General features: G+C 45.2%; 1 protein-coding gene across 1 annotated transcript in view; it reads left to right on the top strand.

Annotated features, from left to right (window-relative positions):
* Window positions 1-20,490, top strand: part of TIAM2 (TIAM Rac1 associated GEF 2) — a 1,049,207-nt gene that overhangs the window by 880,185 nt on the left and 148,532 nt on the right. The window contains exon 19 of the mRNA XM_063917712.1: window positions 4,468-4,536. Within this exon, the coding sequence (XP_063773782.1) occupies window positions 4,468-4,536 (69 nt within the window). The remainder of the gene's footprint in view (window positions 1-4,467; window positions 4,537-20,490) is intronic.

Raw genomic sequence — 20,490 nt, 5'->3', positions numbered from 1 at the left:
GAAGTCTAGCAGGTAAAATGGGGGAATTGGAATTGTTAGCATCAAAGGCTGAGCATGACATTATAGGTATTACGGAAACATGGTGGGACGACTCTCACGACTGGGTTGCTAACTTGGAGGGGTATTCTCTTTTTAGGAGGGACAGGGCTAACAAAAGAGGAGGAGGTGTATGTCTTTATGTTAAACCATCACTTAAACCATACCTAAAGGAGGTTATCTATGAGGAGACTGGCGATAATGTGGAGTCACTATGGGTAGAAATATCAAGTGGGAGAATTGATGCAAAAAAACTAGTCATAGGCACGGGCTACAAACAGCCGGATATTAGCATACATGAGGAAGAACAACTATTGCAGCAAATCAAAACGGCTGCGGGATTGGGGGACATCCTTGTCATTGTGGATTTTAATTACCCGGATATAAACTGGAGTAATGATTCATGTGCTAATGCGAGGGGCAGTAGGTTCTTAAATATGATTAGGGATCACTACTTGTCTCAATTAGTCGAGGACCCAACTAGGGGTAAAACTACCCTGGATCAAGTAATTACTAATAATGTGGACATTATATCAAACACTAAAGTTGGGGAGACTTTGGGTAACAGTGATCACTATATGATCACATTCGACATCAGTTTCAGGAAATATAGCTACAGGGGTTCCACCAAAACTTTTAACTTTAGGAAGGCTAATATCAGTATGCTTAGATGTACACTTAACAACATAGAGTGGGAGGTTCTGTTTAATAACAAGAACACTTCGGAAATGTGGGATGTTTTAAAAGGGTTGCTGGATAGCAATATCCATAACTTTATTCCCATGGGCAGTAAACGCAGGGGTATTAAACTCAAACCGATGTGGCTTAACAAGAAGGTTAAGGCAGAAATGGATAAAAAAAGCGGGCTTTCAAAGCATTTAAATCTAATGGAAAGGAGGAGTTTTTCAAGTATTACAAGGAGTGTAATAAGAAATGCAAAAAAGCAAAAATGGAAAATGAAAAGCAAATCGCTATAGAGAGTAAAACCAATCCTAAAAAGTTTTTTAAATACATAAACGGTAAAATGTTAAAAAAGGAGAATATAGGTCAATTAAAAGATGAATTAGGAGAATTGATAAATGATGACGAAATAAAAGCGGAAATACTGAACAAATTTTTTCATCAGTATCCAGTGAAGAACTGATGGTGGGAGTAGAGCATAACAATTGTGACAGTAATGATTCATGGTAAGATACTTGTTTAAGCGAAGTAGTAGTCCGGGACAGACTAAGCAAAATTAAGATTAATAAATCACCTGGTCCTGATGGACTTCACCCGAGGGTTCTTATGGAGCTTAGTTCACAACTAGCACGACCCCTGTACTTGATTTTCAATAGTTCAATTAGATCAGGCATGGTACCGAAGGATTGGCGTATAGCTGAGGTAGTGCCATTATTTAAAAAGGGATCCAAAAATCTTCTGGGAAACTACAGACCAGTTAGTTTAACATCTATAGTGGGGAAAATATTGGAAGGAATTCTAAGAGACATCATACAGGAGTATCTAAAGTCCGCTAGGATTATTAGCAAGAACCAGCATGGGTTTGTGAGGGACAGGACATGTCAGACTAACTTAATTAGCTTCTATGAGGAAGTGAGCAATAATCTTGATCAAGGAGAAGCAGTGGATGTGGTCTTCCTAGATTTTGCAAAGGCCTTCGATACAGTTCCTCACAGGAGACTGATGATCAAATTAAAGGAGATTGGCCTAGGAAAAACTATTTGCACATGGATAAGCAGCTGGTTGGATAGCAGGGTACATCAAGTAGTGGTCAACGGGAAGTCCTCAACCTGGTCCCCAGTAGTCAGCGGAATACCACAAGGGTCCGTACTCGGACCACTACTGTTCAACATATTTATCAATGACCTAGAAATAGGCCTGGAAAGCACAGTGTCAATCTTTGCAGATGATACTAAACTGTGTAAGGTAATTAATACAGAATTGGATGTGGAGTCCTTGCAGAATGATCTATCTAAACTTGAACTCTGGGCGTCTAAATGGAAAATGAGGTTCAATACAGACAAATGCAAGGTTATGCATTTTGGGACTAAAAACAAACTTGCATCCTACATATTAAATGGGGAACGCCTAGGGGAAACAGAGTTGGAAAAATATTTTGGGGTATTCATTGATAATAAGCTTAATAACCTACACAATGTCAAACGCACACAATGTCAAAACGCAGTAAAGAAGGCAAGTAAGGTGCTAGCGTGCATAAAAAGGGGAATTGAAACAAGGAACTCGGATGTAAAAAAGACATCAGTGAACTCGAAAGTGTTCAAAGGCGAGTTTCTAAATTTATTAAAGGCCTAGAAGGACTGGACAATAAGGAAAGACTTACTACGCTGAATATGTATACACTAGAAAAGAGCCGCCTAAGAGGAGATAGTATTAATATCTTCAAATATGTAAAGGGACATCACAAAGAGTTATCAGAGGAATTATTTATTAAAAGAACACAGTTTAGGACACGTGGGCACTCGCTGCGACTGGAGGAGAGAAAGTTCCGAACGCAATGGAGGAAAGGGTTCTTCACTGTTAGGGCAATCAGGATGTGGAATTCCCTGCCAGGGAAGGTGGTAATTTTGGACTCTGTAATTGGATTTAAAAAAGGAATGGATAAATTTCTGAATGAAAAAGCTATCCAAGGTTATAATACTTAAAATATCAACGTGGTTAATCCGGGGGTAACATGAGTTATAGTAGCTAACTAGTCTTAAAACATTATTTAGCAAGTATGTAGAATCATCACAACTTAAAACAGGTTGAACACGATGGGCAATTTGCCTCTATTCAACCTCAAATTATATGTTACTATGTTACTATAGCTGTAATAAGTAACAATTCACGTATACTCCCCTCTCCAGCGATGTAATCCGGTATCCTGGGGTCCAGCGGTAAGGTATTTTCCAGGTGGACCCCTCTGCTATGCGCGGAATCAGCCGGTGGGTTCCTCGGCGCATGCACTGCCAGCTGACCTCCTGGGAGGCTGCAGACGCTGAGAGATAAGGGGGGGCGGAGCCAGCATGGATGCTGGGCAGAGAGCAGGGATGCATTGAGTTTACCTGCAGTTAACACACCACAGTTTAGGTTGCGCCATACGGAGATGGCAAACCTGAACTCTATGGAGAAGCGGAAAGTAGAGTTTCTGTTCCTTCATGAATCCTACATACTAAAATATGGTGATGCAGTTCAACCATGGAGCGGGGATGCCGCTGGAGAAGTCAGGAACTTTTCCACAGTAACCCACTTTGTGAATAACAGAAAGCAGAGAAAAACACAGTGCTTTTCCCTGCTATATGAATAGACCTCTCAATCTTAATAAAGGAATATTGTAAACTTGAATACAGTGCATTGAAATACCATGCAATGCATTGTATAAAAATGATAATAGTCAAAAATAAAACACAAATATTGTCAGGAAATAAAGTGTGAACCTTTGAACGGTATTGACAGATCTTGTTGGCAATTAACATTATCTCACACACATGGGAATTGCCTTGTGTACAATATATAATTTTGCTTGTTCAGTAAAATGTGAGTACCCTTTATTCTCAGGGTGGTTTGGTTGAGGTAGAGATTGAGCTTAGATCTTGACATATATCTTGATAAGTTTTCACCTAGTTAAAACCATGCTAAACCATACACCAGTGTTTCCCAAACTGTCTTGGCACCCCTAGGCCAAAATTTTGTTATTCAGAAAAAAATTATGCAATTATTAAATTGTGTTTATCTGTCCTCCTTGGTTTCGTTGTATTGTGGTGTGCAGGGTTGTGCTTCTATTTGACAACCACTAGCACTGGTTTTCCCCATCACGTTGACCATAAACAATTTTATTTGGTCCTGTACCACCAACCTGTGGCATCCAGTTGGGGTACCACTGCCATCAATTATACTTACCATATTGTACAATAAACTTTGCTTATGATGATGAAAGATTTCACTTATTAAAATAAACACTTTGTTGCAAGCATCAGTGTTTGGTGTTCTTATATAACAATTCATTAATTACTATAACCTGAAGGAGGGTATCCAGTTACCCACGGTAGTTGTATCGCCGGAGGCTATCCTATTAACCCTGATGCGACTCACTCCTCCCGCCGATGCCAGCACGTATCTGGGATTATGCTTGGGGGTCCTCAGGAGCCTGAGCATAATCCGCGATGTGGCCTGTCGGAGCCACGATAACACGTGGGATTGGGGATTTATCCCCGATCTCATGTGTTTTTGCATGATTACCAGTCCAATTTCATCTTATAATTGGGTATCCGCCCATTTTCATCAGCTAAATCGACATCGGGGCTAATTGGATAACCTTTTAAAAGTTATATAGACGCACAGTATTTGTTTTTGGTTGTGTGTTCTCAGAATTCTTACTTATTTTTTTGAAAAATGTAGTAAAAAATTTATTTTTATTTTTTTTCCCTGCAGGATTTAAGTTGCCTTTTTGAATTATACTTGGAACCTTTACATAATGAAATATTCCTTACTCAAGATGAGGTAAATCATCTCAACTTTTTTAGTGGACATTGTGTAGCCTTTTAATATGTGTATAACATACAGTATGTTCTAGTGAATTGACATCCACATTTGTCATGACATAAATACAGAAAACATGTTTTTATTGTGAGCATGGGTTTGTTTGTGTGTTTGTGTGGGTGTATAATATATGCACAATGCGGTCAAAATCATGGCAGTCAGGATCCTGAGAAAAGACTGACAGTGGGATCCCGTTGTTCAAAATCCGGGACGATCCTGGGGATAAGTACGGGATTTAGGGTTGGGCTGCGGGGGTGGGGGAGGTTAGTGTTAGGCTGACCGGAGTGGGGGGTAAGGGGGAGTTAGGGTTAGACTGTATATATGTGTGTGTGTGTGGGGGGGGGGGGGGGTGGATAGGGTTAGGCTGCAGGAGGGGTAGGGTAAAAATATCTACCAGGATATGTCAGGGTTCTGTCCATCAGGATCCCACTGTTGGTCTTCTGTTAGGAACTGCCGGGATTTCGTACCCAACCCGCATATGCATGTATGTATACATTTATATGTGTGTGTGAAACATACCTATTATATATAGATATTAATTAAAATGTAAGCTGTAGTGAATGGTATTTTTGAAGTAGTACAACAGCTGGGAAACCATACCAAATACCAAAAGGCAAATTCCTGGAGATTATGGGCCTAATTCAGCACTGGACACTGAATCGCTATTTGGTTGGGGCGGCGTTGGGGGAAGGGGGGCCACGGACCGGACAAAGCAGGTGTGTCCAGACCATTTACAGGACGGGCCACGGCCAGTTCGCCATGTTTCAGATCGCAGCAGCTGCGTGTGATGTCTGGCAACAAGGGGCAACCCTTAAGATGCGAGCGCACCTTATTTTAGAAGAATATGTATTTTCTGCAGCGGGGTACACTGTGTTCCACAGGGAATACAACGGGGTATAGAGATGGATCTTGATCCAGTGGCACCAACAGGGTAAAGCTTTAGACTATCCCAGGATGGATTGCGGGGCCTCCTCAATATAACCCCTCCTTCATGCACTGTGAGCTCAGTTTTAGAGTTGGCCATACAGGGACCCCACTATATCCACCAGGGCAGGGGAGCACATTTCGGATAATATATTATCTAATTAAAAAAAGGCTCAATAGTACCCGGTGGTGAGGACCAGCATAGGTGATAAGGCGCTGGACCTGTAGCCCCTCCACCAGCTCCGGCCGCCATATACTGCTGGTGTTCCCGCCCTGGAGCTGCCTCACACTCTCCCTGACTGAGACGCTGGGTGCCATCTTATCAGTAGCTGCGACTGGTCTCCAGGACTGCAGGGCAAGATCTCCTCTGTAAATCTGCCTGTTTCATCAGCGCTGTGATTCTACAGACACTTAAGTATTTCTCTAACGTCCTAGAGGATGCTGGGGACTCCGTAAGGACCATGGAGATAGACGGGCTCCGCAGGAGATATGGGCACTTTAAGAAAGAATTTAGTTCCTGGTGTGCACTGGCTCTTCCCTCTATGCCCCTCCTCCAGACCTCAGTTTGATACTGTGCCTAGACGAGCTGGGTGCTTTTCAGTGAGCTCTCCTGAGTTTACTGATAGAAAGTATTTTGTTAGGTTTTTTATTTTCAGGGAGCTCTGCTGGCAACAGACTCCCTGCATCGTGGGACTGAGGGGAGAGAAGCAGCCCTACTCTCTGAAGCTAGGTCCTGCTTCTTAGGCTACTGGACACCATTAGCTCCAGAGGGATTGGTACGCAGGATCTCACCCTCTCCGTCCGTCCCGGAGCCGCGCCGCCGTCCCCCTCGCAGAGCCGGAAGATAGAAGCCGGGTGAGTATGAGAAGAAAAGAAGACTTCAGAGGCGGCAGAAGACTTCATGATCTTCACTGAGGTAACGCACAGCACTGCAGCTGTGCGCCATTGCTCCCACGCACCTCACATACTCCGGTCACTGTAAGGGTGCAGGGGGGGGGGCGCCCTGGGCAGCAATATGAACCTCTTATTTGTCAAAAGGAGCATATATACAGCTGGACACTGTATATATGCATGAGCCCCCGCCAATTTTACACTTTTAGCGGGACAGAAGCCCGCCGTCGAGCGGGTGGGGCTTCTCCCTCAGCACTCACCAGCGCCATGTTTTTCTCCACAGCACCGCTGAGAGGAAGCTCCCTGGACTCTCCCCTGCTTATACCACGGTAGAAGAGGGGGTTTTAAAGAAGAGGGGGGGCACATAAATTGGCGCAGATAATAACAGCGCTACTGGGTAAACATTAAATTGCTGTGTTTTTTCCTGGGTCATATAGCGCTGGGGTGTGTGCTGGCATACTCTCTCTCTGTCTCTCCAAAGGGCCTTGTGGGGGAATTATCTTCAGATCAGCATTCCCTGAGTGTGTGGTGTGTCGGTACGTGTGTGTCGACATGTCTGAGGTAAAAGGCTATCCTAAGGAGGAGATGGAGCAAATGTGTGTGTGAGTGGTGTCTCCGTCGACAATGCCGACACCTGATTGGATATGTGAAATAAAGTGCTAAGGTAAATTTATTGCACAAAAGATTAGAGAACAGACAGTCCCTATGTCGCAGACACCTTCAGAGTCTCACAATGCTCACTATCCAAAATAATAGACACTGATATCGACACGGAGTCTGACTCCAGTCTCGACTACGATAATGCAAAGTTACAGCCAAAACTGGCAGAAAAGTATTCAATATATGATTATTGTAATAAAAGATGTTTTGCATATCACTGATGACTCATCTGTCCCTGACACGAGGGTACACATGTTTAAGGGGAAGAAAGCTGAGGTAAATTTTCCTCCTCTCATAAAGAAAAAGAGCGTGAATCTCCAGACAAGAAGCTGCAGCTTCCCAAAAAGAATTCTCAGGGAGTATCCTTTCCCTACTAGGGCCAGGATACGATGGGAATCTTCCCCTAGGGTGGACAAAGCTTTGTCACGTTTACCTAAAAGGTAGCGCTGACTTAACAGCTATCCTCAGGGATCCTGCAGATAGCATGCAGTAAAAGTACTTTGAAGTCCATTTACACACATTCTAGTACACTACTCAGACCGGCGATTGTGTCGGCATGGGTCTATAGCGCTGTAGCAGCGTGGACAGATACCTTATCAGCAGAGATTGAAACCCTAGATAAGGATATCATGGTATTGTCCCTAGTATATGTATGTATGTATGTATGTATATATATATATATATATATATAAATAAAAAAGATGCTGTCTTATATATATATATATATATATATATATAAAACATGCCCAAAGAGACATTAGTCTACTGGGTTCTAGAGTCAACGCTATGTCAATTTCTGCTAGAAGTGTCCTGTGGAACAGGTGATGCCGACTAAAAGAGGCATGTGGAAGGTTTACCTTACAAAAAAGGGGGCAGTACAAGGCATTAACTCTGCAGGGTGCCCAAACTTTTGCAGACGCCATTTTTTGTTTTCTGTTCTCTTGAAAGTGTAAATGATGGAAATAAAATCAAACTTTTTTTGACATGTTATAAGAATGTCTAATCTGTAATTTGATGCCTTTTGGAGATTTTTCCATCTTTCCTTGGCTTCTTTTTGTACATTAAAATGAATTTTTGCCTGGGGTGCCCAAACTTTCGATCCCCACTGTAGAACATAGTTAAAACACAGTTACATATAGTTACAGTTAAATGCCAGCGATACAATTACCAGGTCTTTCTCATATAAGTTTGTCTCTCCATATGACTCTCTCTTCCTCTCTTTCCTCTGTAAAATCATGCAAGACCTCCATCTCTGTCTGAGTCCAAAAAGCAAGTGGGCTCCAGTGTAATCAATATGTTGTCTAGTTTCTGGGGGAGGGGACTCATGAGTCACCAGTTTCTTTGCATATGCTGATCAGGTTCAGCCCTGTTCACTGTATCATTCATTGTTCTAACAAAGTGATTTTAGCTTTTATACATTCAATCATAACTATCCGCTGCAATGTCCTACAACTTAATAACAAGTATCAAATTAATCTACACACCAATCTGCTTGTTTTAAAAGTAAACATGACAGGTGTATCTGGTTCCGTTCAAATAATACACATTCATGACATTAATTCATTAGGTGATTTTAAATAACCATGATGTCTGGTGCTTGATATTATTATAATTATGTACTGTATGAAATAAGTGTTGAATCCATTTCTGTGGCATGTCCGTGTAAATGCGTGTGTTACCATGTGTGGTTTGTATGTTCTCTTTATGTAATATTTTTTGACTTTGACATCCCTTTTAAGGGAAACATACGTTTTGGGGAATACCTCAATAATATTGTTGGTAAATTAGCATCTGCTAAGACTGCATGTCTACCTAGTACTACCCCTTCGGATCTGAAGGCTAAGAGTACTTACTTTTGTTCCTTTCGACCTCCGGGTGAAGTAAAGGGTCAGGCGTACCCGAAACAGGCTCGCACTTCCAAATTCACTAAGCCCAAACCTAAATGTGCCTGGACTGCCCGTCAACTTGCTTCCAAAACAGACAAGCCTGCTGCATGACCGGGTGGGCCTCCCCCTGGGGGATCACAGGGTGGGAGGCGAACTTCTACGGTTTGCTCAGGTATGGTCACAGACCACTTCGGATGCCTGGGTAAGGGAAGTCGTCGCTCATTGATACGGCATGTCTTTCAAGAAATGTCCCCCTCGCCAGTTTTGCTCAACAAACGTCTCTTCGGATCCGGTAAAAGCAAAAACTCTCCATCTGGTGATACAATCCCTCCTGGACACGGGAGTGATAGTGCCAGTGTTCCTCTGACTCAGAGAGGCAGGGGATGCTATTCAACGCTGTTCCTAGTTCAAAAACTAAATTGATCTTCCCACCCCATTCTCAACCTCAAGTCTTTGAACAAATTTGTGAAAGTTTCCAAATTCCGTATGGAAAGTCTTAGCTCTTTTGTTCTGGCTTTGGAGCCCTAGGACAATATGGTATCCCTGGACATTCAGGATGCTTACCTGTATATACCTATTGCAGTATCGCATCAGCGATACCTGCGGTTTGCTATTGACAACCTACATTTTCAATTCCAGGCCTTACTGTTTGGTCTGACCATGTCTCCAAGAATTTTCACCAAGGTCATGGCGGTCATGATGGCTCTACTCTGCCGTAGGGTTATCAGGATGCTGCCGTATCTGAACAACTTGTTGATCCTGGTGAACTCGCCGGAGGTTCTCCTTCGTCATCTGGAACCGACGGTCCAATTCCTGCAAGCCCACGGGTGGCTCATCAACTGGAAGAAATCTTCCCTGGTCCCTGCTCAGAGCATGGTGCACCTGGGAGCACTATTGGACACCCACTACCAGCGGTTGTTTTTGTCTCCGAAGAAGGTTCTGAAACTTTAGGACAAGATAAGATGCTTCCGATCCCACCCACGTGTGTCGATACACTCGGTGATGCAAGTACTAAGGCTCATGGTGTCGGCTTTCGACATGGTAGAGTACGCTCCATTTCACTCCCACCCTGTACAGAGGTTAATCCTTTCCAACTGCGATTGCCTGCCTCACCGGATCAGGACTCACTTGATCTCCTTGACTCCGGTGGTCCGCCTGTCACTGACCTGGTGGCTACTGGACCAGCAACTGAGCAGGGGTCGTCTCTTCTGGATCTCCAACTGGGTCCTTCTCATGACGGATGCCAGTCTGCAGGGTTGAGGTGCGGTGTTGGAGCAACACTCTCTTCCGGGTCGGTGGATCAGGGAGGAATCTCTCCTCGAGATAAACATTGTAGAATTGCGGGCAGTGTTTAATGCATTGACACTAGCCCTACCTCTGGTACAGAACAGGCCTGTTCAAATACAGTCTGACAACGCCACCACGGCGGCGTACATAACTCATCAAGGCGGCACTCGAAGCCGCATGGCAATGATGGAAGTGTCAAAAATCCTTCATTGGGCGGAACGCCATCCGCCAGCCATATCGGCAGTGTTTAATCCGGGAGTCCTCAACTGGGAAGTGGACTTCCTCAGTCATCAGGACATACACGCCGGAGAGTGGAGTCTTCATCTTGAAGTCTTTCAACTCCTAGTGGACAAGTGGGGCCTACCAGATGTAGACCTGATGGCGTCTTGACACAATCACAAGGTTCCGGTCTTCAGAGCAAGGACAAGGGATACTCAAGCAGCGTTAGTGGATGCACTGGCAATTCCATGGATATTTTGGCTGCCGTACGTGTTCCCTCCAGTGTCACTTCTGCCCAGGGTGATAAGGAAGTTCAAGCAAGAAGGAGGAATACTACTTCTAATCATTCCAGCATGGCCCAGACGGCATTGGTTCTCAGACCTGCAGGGTCTCTCGATAGAGCGTCCTCTTCTGCTGCCACAGCGTCCAGACCTCCTCATTCAGGGCCCTTGTGTCTACCAGGATTTGGCCCTGCTGGATTTGATGGTGTGGCTCTTGAAGCTTCAGTACTGAGGTCCAAAGGTTTTTCTGAGGTGTTCATTCAAACTATGCTCAGATTTATCATAAGGTCTGGAATTCTTACTTTGCTTGGTGTGCGACTAACGATTATGATGCATACAGGTTCAGTACTGCCAAACTTTTGGCTTTTCTGCAACAGGGCCTGGACTTAGGCCTTTGTCTAGCCTCCCTCAAGGTTAATATTTCTGCCTTTTCGATATGGTTTCATAGAAAAATTGCGAACCTGCCTGATGTTCATACATTCACGCAGGCGTTTTACGGATTCAACCTCCCTATGCCCCGCCTGTGGCTTCTTGGGATTTGTCGGTTGTTCTGGATGCCTTACAAGAGACTCATTTTGAACCGTTTGAGTCTGTGGACCTTAAATGGCTTACTCTTAAGGTCTTTTTTTCTGCCGGCTATTGCCTATGCTAGACTGGTTTCAGACTTGGGTGCCTTGTCCTGTCGGTCACCCTTTCTGATTTTTCACCTTGACCGGGTGGTATCGTCTTTCCACCTTAACCAGGAGATTGTTGTTCTGGCTTTTACCTCTCCAGGTTTATCCTCCAAAGAGCAGTCTTTGGATGTGTTAGGGCTCTCCGTATTTATGTGAAGAGAACAGATTCTCTTAGGAGATCTGATTCTCTCTTTGATCTTTTTGGTTTTCACAAATGTGTCTGGCCTGCTAACATGCAGACCTTGGTCAGATGGATTAGAATGGTGATTGCACATGCTTATGTACAGGCTGGCCTTTCAGCTGCTGCTACCATCAAAGTCCATTCTACTCGGTCTGTTGGACCTTCTTGGGTGGCCCGCCGTAGTGCAATTCTTGAACAGTTGTACAAGGCGGCTACATGGTCCTCAGTGTACACGTTCATAAGGTTCTATGCCTTCGATACTTCCGCCTCCCAGGATGCTTCCTTTGGACGCCGGGTTCTTATACCCACTACAGTGCGTCCCCTCCCATGAGGAACTGCTTTAAGACATCCCCAATGTTATCCCTGTGGAATCCCAGTGTACCCTGCGGCAGAAAAAGAGAATTATGGTAAGAACTTACCTTTGTTAAATCTCTTTCTGCGAGGTACACTGGATTCCACAGGGCGCCCACCCTGACGCACTTAGCTTCTTTGGGTTTGTATGGCATTAGCCGTTGGTATCTTCTCCTGTTGTGAGAATGTAGTGTATGTGGGTACTAACTGTTGACATCTCTCTTACCTGCTACTGCATTGGACTGGTAAACAAAACTGAGCTCCAGTGCCTGGAGGCAGGGATATAGAGGAGGTGGCGCTATGCATCCTGGGAACAGTCAAAGCTTTTAGCCTGTTGGTGCCTCGGATCAAGATCCAACTCTTCACCCCGATGTTATCCCTGTGGAATCCAGTGTACCTCGCAGAAAGAGATTTAACAAAGGTACGTTCTTACCATAAATCTCCTTCTTATATATATATATATATTTATAAACGAGAAAGTTCTGCACTCTCATCAATGTTCCCAAGGGTGGGTGCTCCCAACAGACGAAATGTCCGCAAATGTAGACGAGGATTCCACGTGGTGGAGGGTGCACTCTCACTGTATACAAAGTCCAAACATTTCTTCAAGACAATGGGGTATATGCAATAGCGGGCGAATTCGCGGCAATTATCGCCGTTTTTTCAATTCGACCAAATTCGCCAGGTGAATTCCGGAAGGTGGCTTCCGGAATTCACCATATGCAATGAAAAACGGATTCGCCAGAGTCGCGGGCGAAAATCGGCCGATTTGGCGGATTTTGCCGCGATTTTAAAAAACGGGAAAAAACGGGGAAAAACCCGAAAAAAAATGGCGTGGGGTCCCCCCTCCAAAGCATAACCAGCCTCGGGCTCATCGAGCTGGTCCTGGTTCTAAAAATGCAGGGGAAAAATCGGCCAGGGATCCCCCGTATTTTTAAAACCAGCACCGGGCTCTGCGCCTGATGCTGGTGCCAAAAATACGGGGGACAAAAAGAGTAGGGGTCCCCCGTATTTTTAACACCAGCATCGGGCTCCACTAGCTGGACAGATAATGCCACAGCCGGGGGTCACTTTTATGCCGTGCCCTGCGGCCGTGGCATCAAAAATCCAACTAGTCACCCCTGGCCGGGGTACCCTGGGGGAGAGGGGACCCCTTCAATCAAGGGGTCCCCCCCCCCAGCCACCCAAGGGCCAGGGGTGAAGCCCGAGGCTGTCCCCCCCCATCCAATGGGCTGCGGATGGGGGGGCTGATAGCCTTTGTGATAAAAAAAAAGATATTGTTTTTTCCAGTAGTACTACAAGTCCCAGCAAGCCTCCCCCGCAAGCTGGTACTTGGAGAACCACAAGTACCAGCATGCGGGAGAAAAACGGGCCCGCTGGTACCTGTAGTACTACTGGAAAAAAAATACCAAAATAAAAACAGGACACACACACCTTGATAGTAAAACTTTATTTCATACGCCGACACACACATACTTACCTGTGTTGACACGCCGACTGCAACGATCTCCGACGATCCGAGGGTACCTGTCAAAAAATTATACTCACCTTCCAGCGTCCAGAGGTCCAGGTCCAGAGGTAAATCCACGTACTTTGTAAAAAAACAAACCGAACACGATCCACCGGACTAATGAAAGGGGTCCAATGTTTTCACATTAGACTCCTTTCCCCGAATGCCGGGACATCACGTGACTCCTGTCACTGATGTCCCTTCAGCCAATCAGGAAGCGCTACTGCCGTGGCGCTCACCTGATTGGCTGGACGCCGTCTGTACTCTGACAGCGCCTCGCAAAGCCGCTCCATTACTTTCAATGGTGGGAACTTTGCGGCTAGCGGTGGGGTCACCCGCCGGTCAGCCGCTGACCGGCGGGTGACCTCACCGCTAGCCGCTAAGTTCCCACCATTGAATATAATGGAGGGAGCTGTGCGATGCGCTGTCACAGCGATCAGCCAATCAGGTGAGCGCAACGAAGTTGCGCTTCCTGATTGGCTTAGAGACCTGTCAGTGACAGCTGTCACTGACAGTTCTCATTCGTGGAAAGGTGTCCCATGTGTCAGCATGGGACCCCTTTCAGTCCGTTCTGGAGCGGGTATTTGCGTTTTCTTTTTTTGCCAAGTACGTGGATTTATCTCTGGACCATGGCTGAGGTGAGTATATTGAACTTTGCTTTTCAGGTATCCGTGGATTCTACATGGAGAAGAGGACCGATGTCGGCGTGTGAACATAGGTAAGTATGTGTGTGTCGGTAGTGTGAAATAAAGTTTTACTGTCGACGGTGTGTGTGTCCTGTTTTTATTTGGGTATTTTTTTCCCAGTAGTACTACAGGTACCAGCGGGCCCGCTTTTCTCCCGCATGCTGGTACTTGTGGTTCTCCAAGTACCAGCTTGCGGGGGAGGCTTGCTGGGACTTGTAGTACTAATGGAAAAAACAATATCTTTTTTTTATCACAAAGGCTATCAGCCCCCCCATCCGCAGCCCATTGGATGGGGGGGGACAGCCTCGGGCTTCACCCCTGGCCCTTGGGTGGCTGGGGGGGGGGACCCCTTGATTGAAGGGGTCCCCACTCCCCCAGGGTACCCCGGCCAGGGGTGACTAGTTGGATATTTGATGCCACGGCCGCAGGGCACGGCATAAAAGTGACCCCCGGCTGTGGCATTATCTGTCCAGCTAGTGGAGCCCGATGCTGGTGTTAAAAATACGGGGGACCCCTACTCTTTTTGTCCCCCGTATTTTTGGCACCAGCACCAGGCGCAGAGCCCGGTGCTGGTTTTAAAAATACGGGGGATCCCCTGTCAATTTTTTCCCCGCATTTTTAGAACCAGGACCAGCTCAATGAGCCCGAGGCTGGTTATGCTTTGGAGGGGGGACCCCACGCCATTTTTTTTTCTGATTTTACCGTTCCAGCAATAAAAAAAAATAAAAATAAAAATAATATTTTAAAAAATATATAAATAATATTTGTGCCTCCCCCAAAAAAAAAAAAAAATACCTAATCCCTTCTAATATAAATAGATCTGCTATTCCCAAAAAAAAAAACACCAAAAAAAACATGTTTAAAATTTTTTTATTTGTTTTCACCCTCCAAAGTGTGGCGGATTGAAAATGACGAATTTGCTGTCTAAAAGCACTGCTGTCGAATTTCCAAACTTGAATTGAATATGCTTTGGTCGAATTGCAGCACTTGTATCATTGCAGAAAAGTCGAATTTGCAAAAAGTCGAATTTCAAAAAGTCGAATTTTGAAAGTCCGTTTTTTGGTCGGAAAGCACTGCATTGCATAGGCGAATTTTTTTTTTTGGTCGAAAATGACCCGAAATTCGCCAATTTCGGGAATTCGACCACAATTGCATATACCCCAATGTTTTATTGTAGCCTTATAAGTTTTGACGTTTCGATCCAAAGCAAGGATCTTTTTCAAGAAAGGCCATACATAAATCATCAAATCCAATCTTGGTATAGCAATTCATAATAGTTAGAAGTATATCTAGAAAAAAATAGAACAAAACATGACTGAGCCTCCCAGGTCCCAATATATAACAATAATCGTGACAATGCTTATTTCAAAAATAATACTGCTAGTACATAAAATTAGACAAAAGAAACCCATATATCAGAACAGGTGGCTAAGGGGTACGTGTTCGGGAAGATGTACAATAACACCCTGTGCATACCACTATTCCTAAGTGTACATGCAAAGCCCATTTATCCTCACCTCTATGAGTGAACGGTCTACTTTACCGTTCACTCATATGAAACCGCCTATGCTGGCATATAGGCGAGGCCCGAACTTGAAACAAATGTTGATGAGACCCACCATGTATCCAGAAGCAAAGTTAACTCATACACAATTGTATACACTGAAACCAGGGTGTTTCTCTTGTGGCAACTGCACGACATGCAGATCGATGATGGTGGGACCGACGTTTAATCACCCCCATACCGGGACCACAATTAAGATCTGATTTCTTTTACACTGCAGAATGGACCATGTCATCTATATACTGAAATGTCCATGTGGGCTTCTTTATGTGGGGTTGACCATGCAGAATTTTAGAGACCGGATGGCTAACCACCGGTCCTCTATACACACTGCATTAAATAGTGGAACATCTGATAAACTCGTCGCACGCCACTTCTTAGAAGCCAAGCATCAAGTGGCTAGTTTAAAGTGCAAGCTCATCAACTGGGTTCCACCATTGTCCACAGGAGGGGATCGAGTGAGGCAGCTTAAACAAAGGGAATGTTATTGAATTAATGAACTGGACACCATATCCCCTAGGAGGCTCAATTAACATAATCCATTAGGAGTTTGCCTACGAGTTTCCCATTACTCTAGCCATCATCCATGAACATTACGTCTGCAGCATCAATGGAATCTATTCCTTTGACGTATTATATGAAGATTGATGTCTGTATATAATATGTAGATGTGGATTGCTTACTATATAGGTTTGTTTAACTATATGGTTTGTTTTTTAATTGTAATTGTCTATTGTATGTCCTTGTTTGTGTTTGGTTTTTGTATTGATATTGCTGCTGCTACCTCCTGGGTCCCCTATAACAATTTTTGATCTTTTTACATATTTTTCAATGTTTGATATTTTTTTGGAACCATATATCATTTTTGGTTGATGGATGGCTCATTTATGTTATTATTTGAGGAATGATCTGATTATCCGATCTTCCAATATAAAACCCCCATCTATTACACATTACTTATCCTTCTCCATCCCTGAATAGTGCCAGCAGCTTGCGTTCCACCGCTTTGGCCGCTGGAACGCATGGGACTTCCGACTTCCGGGCCCCGGTGTGTGGAGCGCGGTCAGGCCCCCGCTGCCTACAGTGTGATGATCATGAGTGTAGATGCACTCATTGACTGTGGTATATGATTTTGCATATATAACTTTTTTTTCATCCATAACAGTGGCTGCAGCATGCGTTCCACCGGCTTTCGCCACTGGAACACATGGGACTTCCGGTTTCCGGCGCGTGGAGCGCTGCTTGTCTCCACTGCAGGCGGCATGGTGACTATGAGTGTAGACACACTCATTGAAGGTGTCTCACCTAGTCCCCTGAGCGAGTGGCGAACGGGGTTTTACGGGTAGTGAAGGCTTTGATGACAATTTTGGCGATGATTGGCGCTGACCCCATCCACCCGAGGTACTTCCGGGTCATGGGGTATATAAACCTCCTGCATAGTTTAAGCATGTGTATGCAGCCCTGGCATATGCGGTGTTCCATGTGAATCTGTGAGTAATTACCTTGGGTCCGTCACATTGTTGAATATTGATGATTGAGTAGTTTACTGATTTGGATTTATTTTTTGTAGTTATGGATCTTGTGTGGGAGAACGCTTAGCCCAGGTGCTGCCCCATGTGCACCTTTTTTGGACCTATAGGTATTTATTGGATACTGATTATGATCCATGATGCATACACCAATGTTTAGATATGCATTGTTAAATCAGAGATGTTTTGTGATTACAGCAGCTGTCTGCTTTTATAATTGAGACCTTGTAACTATGGACCTTACGTGGGAGAACGCTTAGCCCAGGCGCTGCCCCATGTGCATCTTTTTGGACCTATAGGTATTTATTGGATACTGATTATAACTTTTGGTGTATATATCAATGTCCAGATATACACTGTTAATATAGAAATATTTTTTGATTACAGCAGCTGTCTGTGTAATTGAGACTATGCAGATACCATCTTGCACATGGTGCTTAATTGTTTAAGCACACAGCACTATTTGAATGTGCTGATAGAGGCGAGGATGTATGGGCTTTGCATGTACACTTAGGAATAGTGGTATGCACAGGGTGTTATTGTACATCTTCCCGAACACGTACCCCTTAGCCACCTGTTCTGATATATGGGTTTCTTTTGTCTAATTTCTCTGACGTCCTAGTGGATGCTGGGACTCCGTAAGGACCATGGGGAATAGCGGCTCCGCAGGAGACAGGGCACAAAATAAAAGCTTAAGGATCAGGTGGTGTGCACTGGCTCCTCCCCCTATGACCCTCCTCCAAGCCTCAGTTAGATTTTTGTGCCCGGCCGAGAAGGGTGCAATCTAGGTGGCTCTCCTGAGCTGCTTAGAATAAAAGTTTAGTTAGGTTTTTTTTATTTTCAGTGAGTCCTGCTGGCAACAGGCTCACTGCATCGTGGGACTAAGGGGAGAAGAAACGGACTCACCTGAGTGCAGAGTGGATCGGGTTTCTTAGGCTACTGGACACTAGCTCCAGAGGGACGATCACAGGTTCAGCCTGGATGGGTCACCGGAGCCGCGCCGCCGTCCCCCTTACAGAGCCAGAAGAGACGAAGAGGTCCGGTGAAATCGGCGGCAGAAGACATCCTGTCTTCAGACTAAGGTAGCGCACAGCACCGCAGCTGTGCGCCATTGCTCTCAGCACACTTCACACTCCGGTCACTGAGGGTGCAGGGCGCTGGGGGGGGAGCGCCCTGAGACGCAATATAACAGAATACCTTAGGTGGCAAAACAGAATACATCACATATAGCTCCTGGGCTATATGGATGTATTTTAATCCCCTGCCATTTTACACAAAAAAGCGGGAGATAAGGACGTCGTGAAGGGGCGGAGCCTATCTCCTCAGCACACAAGCGCCATTTTCCCTCACAGCTCCGCTGGAAGGACGGCTCCCTGACTCTCCCCTGCAGTCCTGCTTCAGAATCAGGGTAAAAAAGAGAAGGGGGGGCACGTTTGGCAGCAAATAAATATATTAACAGCAGCTATAAGGGAGTAACACTTATATAAGGTTATCCCTATATATATATATAGCGCTGGGTGTGTGCTGGCAGACTCTCCCTCTGTCTCTCCAAAGGGCTAAGTGGGGTCCTGTCCTCTATCAGAGCATTCCCGGTGTGTGTGCTGTGTGTCGGTACGCGTGTGTCGACATGTATGAGGAGGAAAATGATGTGGAGGCGGAGCAGTTGCCTGTGTTGGTGATGTCACCCCCTAGGGAGTCGACACCTGACTGGATGATTGTATTTAAACAATTAAGTGATAATGTCAGCAATTTACAAAAAACTGTTGACGACATGAGACAGCCGGCAAATCAATTAGTGCCTGTCCAGGCGTCTCAAACACTGTCAGGGGCGCTAAAACGCCCGTTACCTCAGTGGGTCGACACAGACCCTGACACAGATACTGAGTCTAGTGTCGACGGTGACGAGACAAACGTAATGTCCAGTAGGGCCACACGTTACATGATCACGGCAATGAAAGAGGCATTGAACCTTTCTGACACTACAAGTACCACAAAGAAGGGTATTATGTGGGGTGAGAAAAAACTACCAATATTTTTTCCTGAGTCAGAGGAAATAAATGAGGTGTGTGAAAAAGCGTGGGTTTCCTCCGATAAAAAACAGCTAATTTCTAAAAAATTATTAGCATTATATCCTTTCCCGCCAGAGGTTAGGGCGCGTTGGGAAACACCCCCTAGGGTAGATAAGGCGCTCACACGTTTATCAAAACAAGTAGCGTTACCGTCTCCTGATACGGCTACCCTCAAAGAACCAGCTGATAGAAGGCTGGAAAATATCCTAAAAAGTATATACACACATACTGGTGTTATACTGCGACCAGCAATCGCCTCAGCCTGGATGTGCAGTGCTGGAGTCGCATGGTCGGATTCCCTGACCGAGAATATTGATACCCTGGATAGGGACAATATTTTGTTAACTATAGAACATTTAAAGGATGCATTACTATATATGCGTGATGCACAGAGGGATATTTGCACCCTGGCATCAAGAGTAAGTGCTATGTCCATCTCTGCCAGAAGAGCGTTATGGACGCGACAGTGGTCAGGGGATGCGGATTCCAAACGGCACATGGAAGTATTGCCGTATAAAGGGGAGGAGTTATTTGGGGCTGGTCTATCGGACCTGGTGGCCACGGCAACGGCTGGAAAATCCACCTTTTTACCCCAGGTCACTCCACATCAGCAGAAAAAGACACCGTCTTTTCAAACTCAGTCCTTTCGTTCCCATAAGTACAAGCGAGCAAAAGGCCACTCCTTTCTGCCCCGGGGCAGAGGAAGAGGAAAAAGACTGCACCATGCAGCCGCTTCCCAGGAGCAGAAGCCCTCCCCTGCTTCTGCCAAGTCTTCAGCATGACGCTGGGGCTTTACAAGCAGACTCAGATATGGTGGGGGCCCGTCTCAAGAATTTCAACGCGCAGTGGGCTCACTCGCAAGTGGATCCCTGGATTCTACAGGTAGTATCGCAGGGGTACAAACTGGAATTCGAGACGTTTCCCCCTCATCGGTTCCTGAAGTCTGCTTTACCAAAGTCTCCCTCCGACAGGGAGGCAGTTTTGGAAGCCATTCACAAGCTGTATTCCCAGCAGGTGATAATCAAGGTACCCCTCCTGCAACAGGGAAAGGGGTATTATTCCACGCTGTTTGTGGTACCGAAGCCGGACGGCTCGGTGAGACCAATTTTAAATCTGAAATCCTTGAACACTTACATAAAAAGGTTCAAATTCAAGATGGAGTCACTCAGAGCAGTGATAGCGAACCTGGAAGAAGGGGACTAT

This window comes from Pseudophryne corroboree, chromosome 4 (assembly GCF_028390025.1).
Source record: "Pseudophryne corroboree isolate aPseCor3 chromosome 4, aPseCor3.hap2, whole genome shotgun sequence".
In the NCBI taxonomy this organism is placed as follows: domain Eukaryota; kingdom Metazoa; phylum Chordata; class Amphibia; order Anura; family Myobatrachidae; genus Pseudophryne; species Pseudophryne corroboree.
Note: the sequence above shows the minus strand (reverse complement) of the source record. Positions and strands in the feature narration are given on the sequence as shown.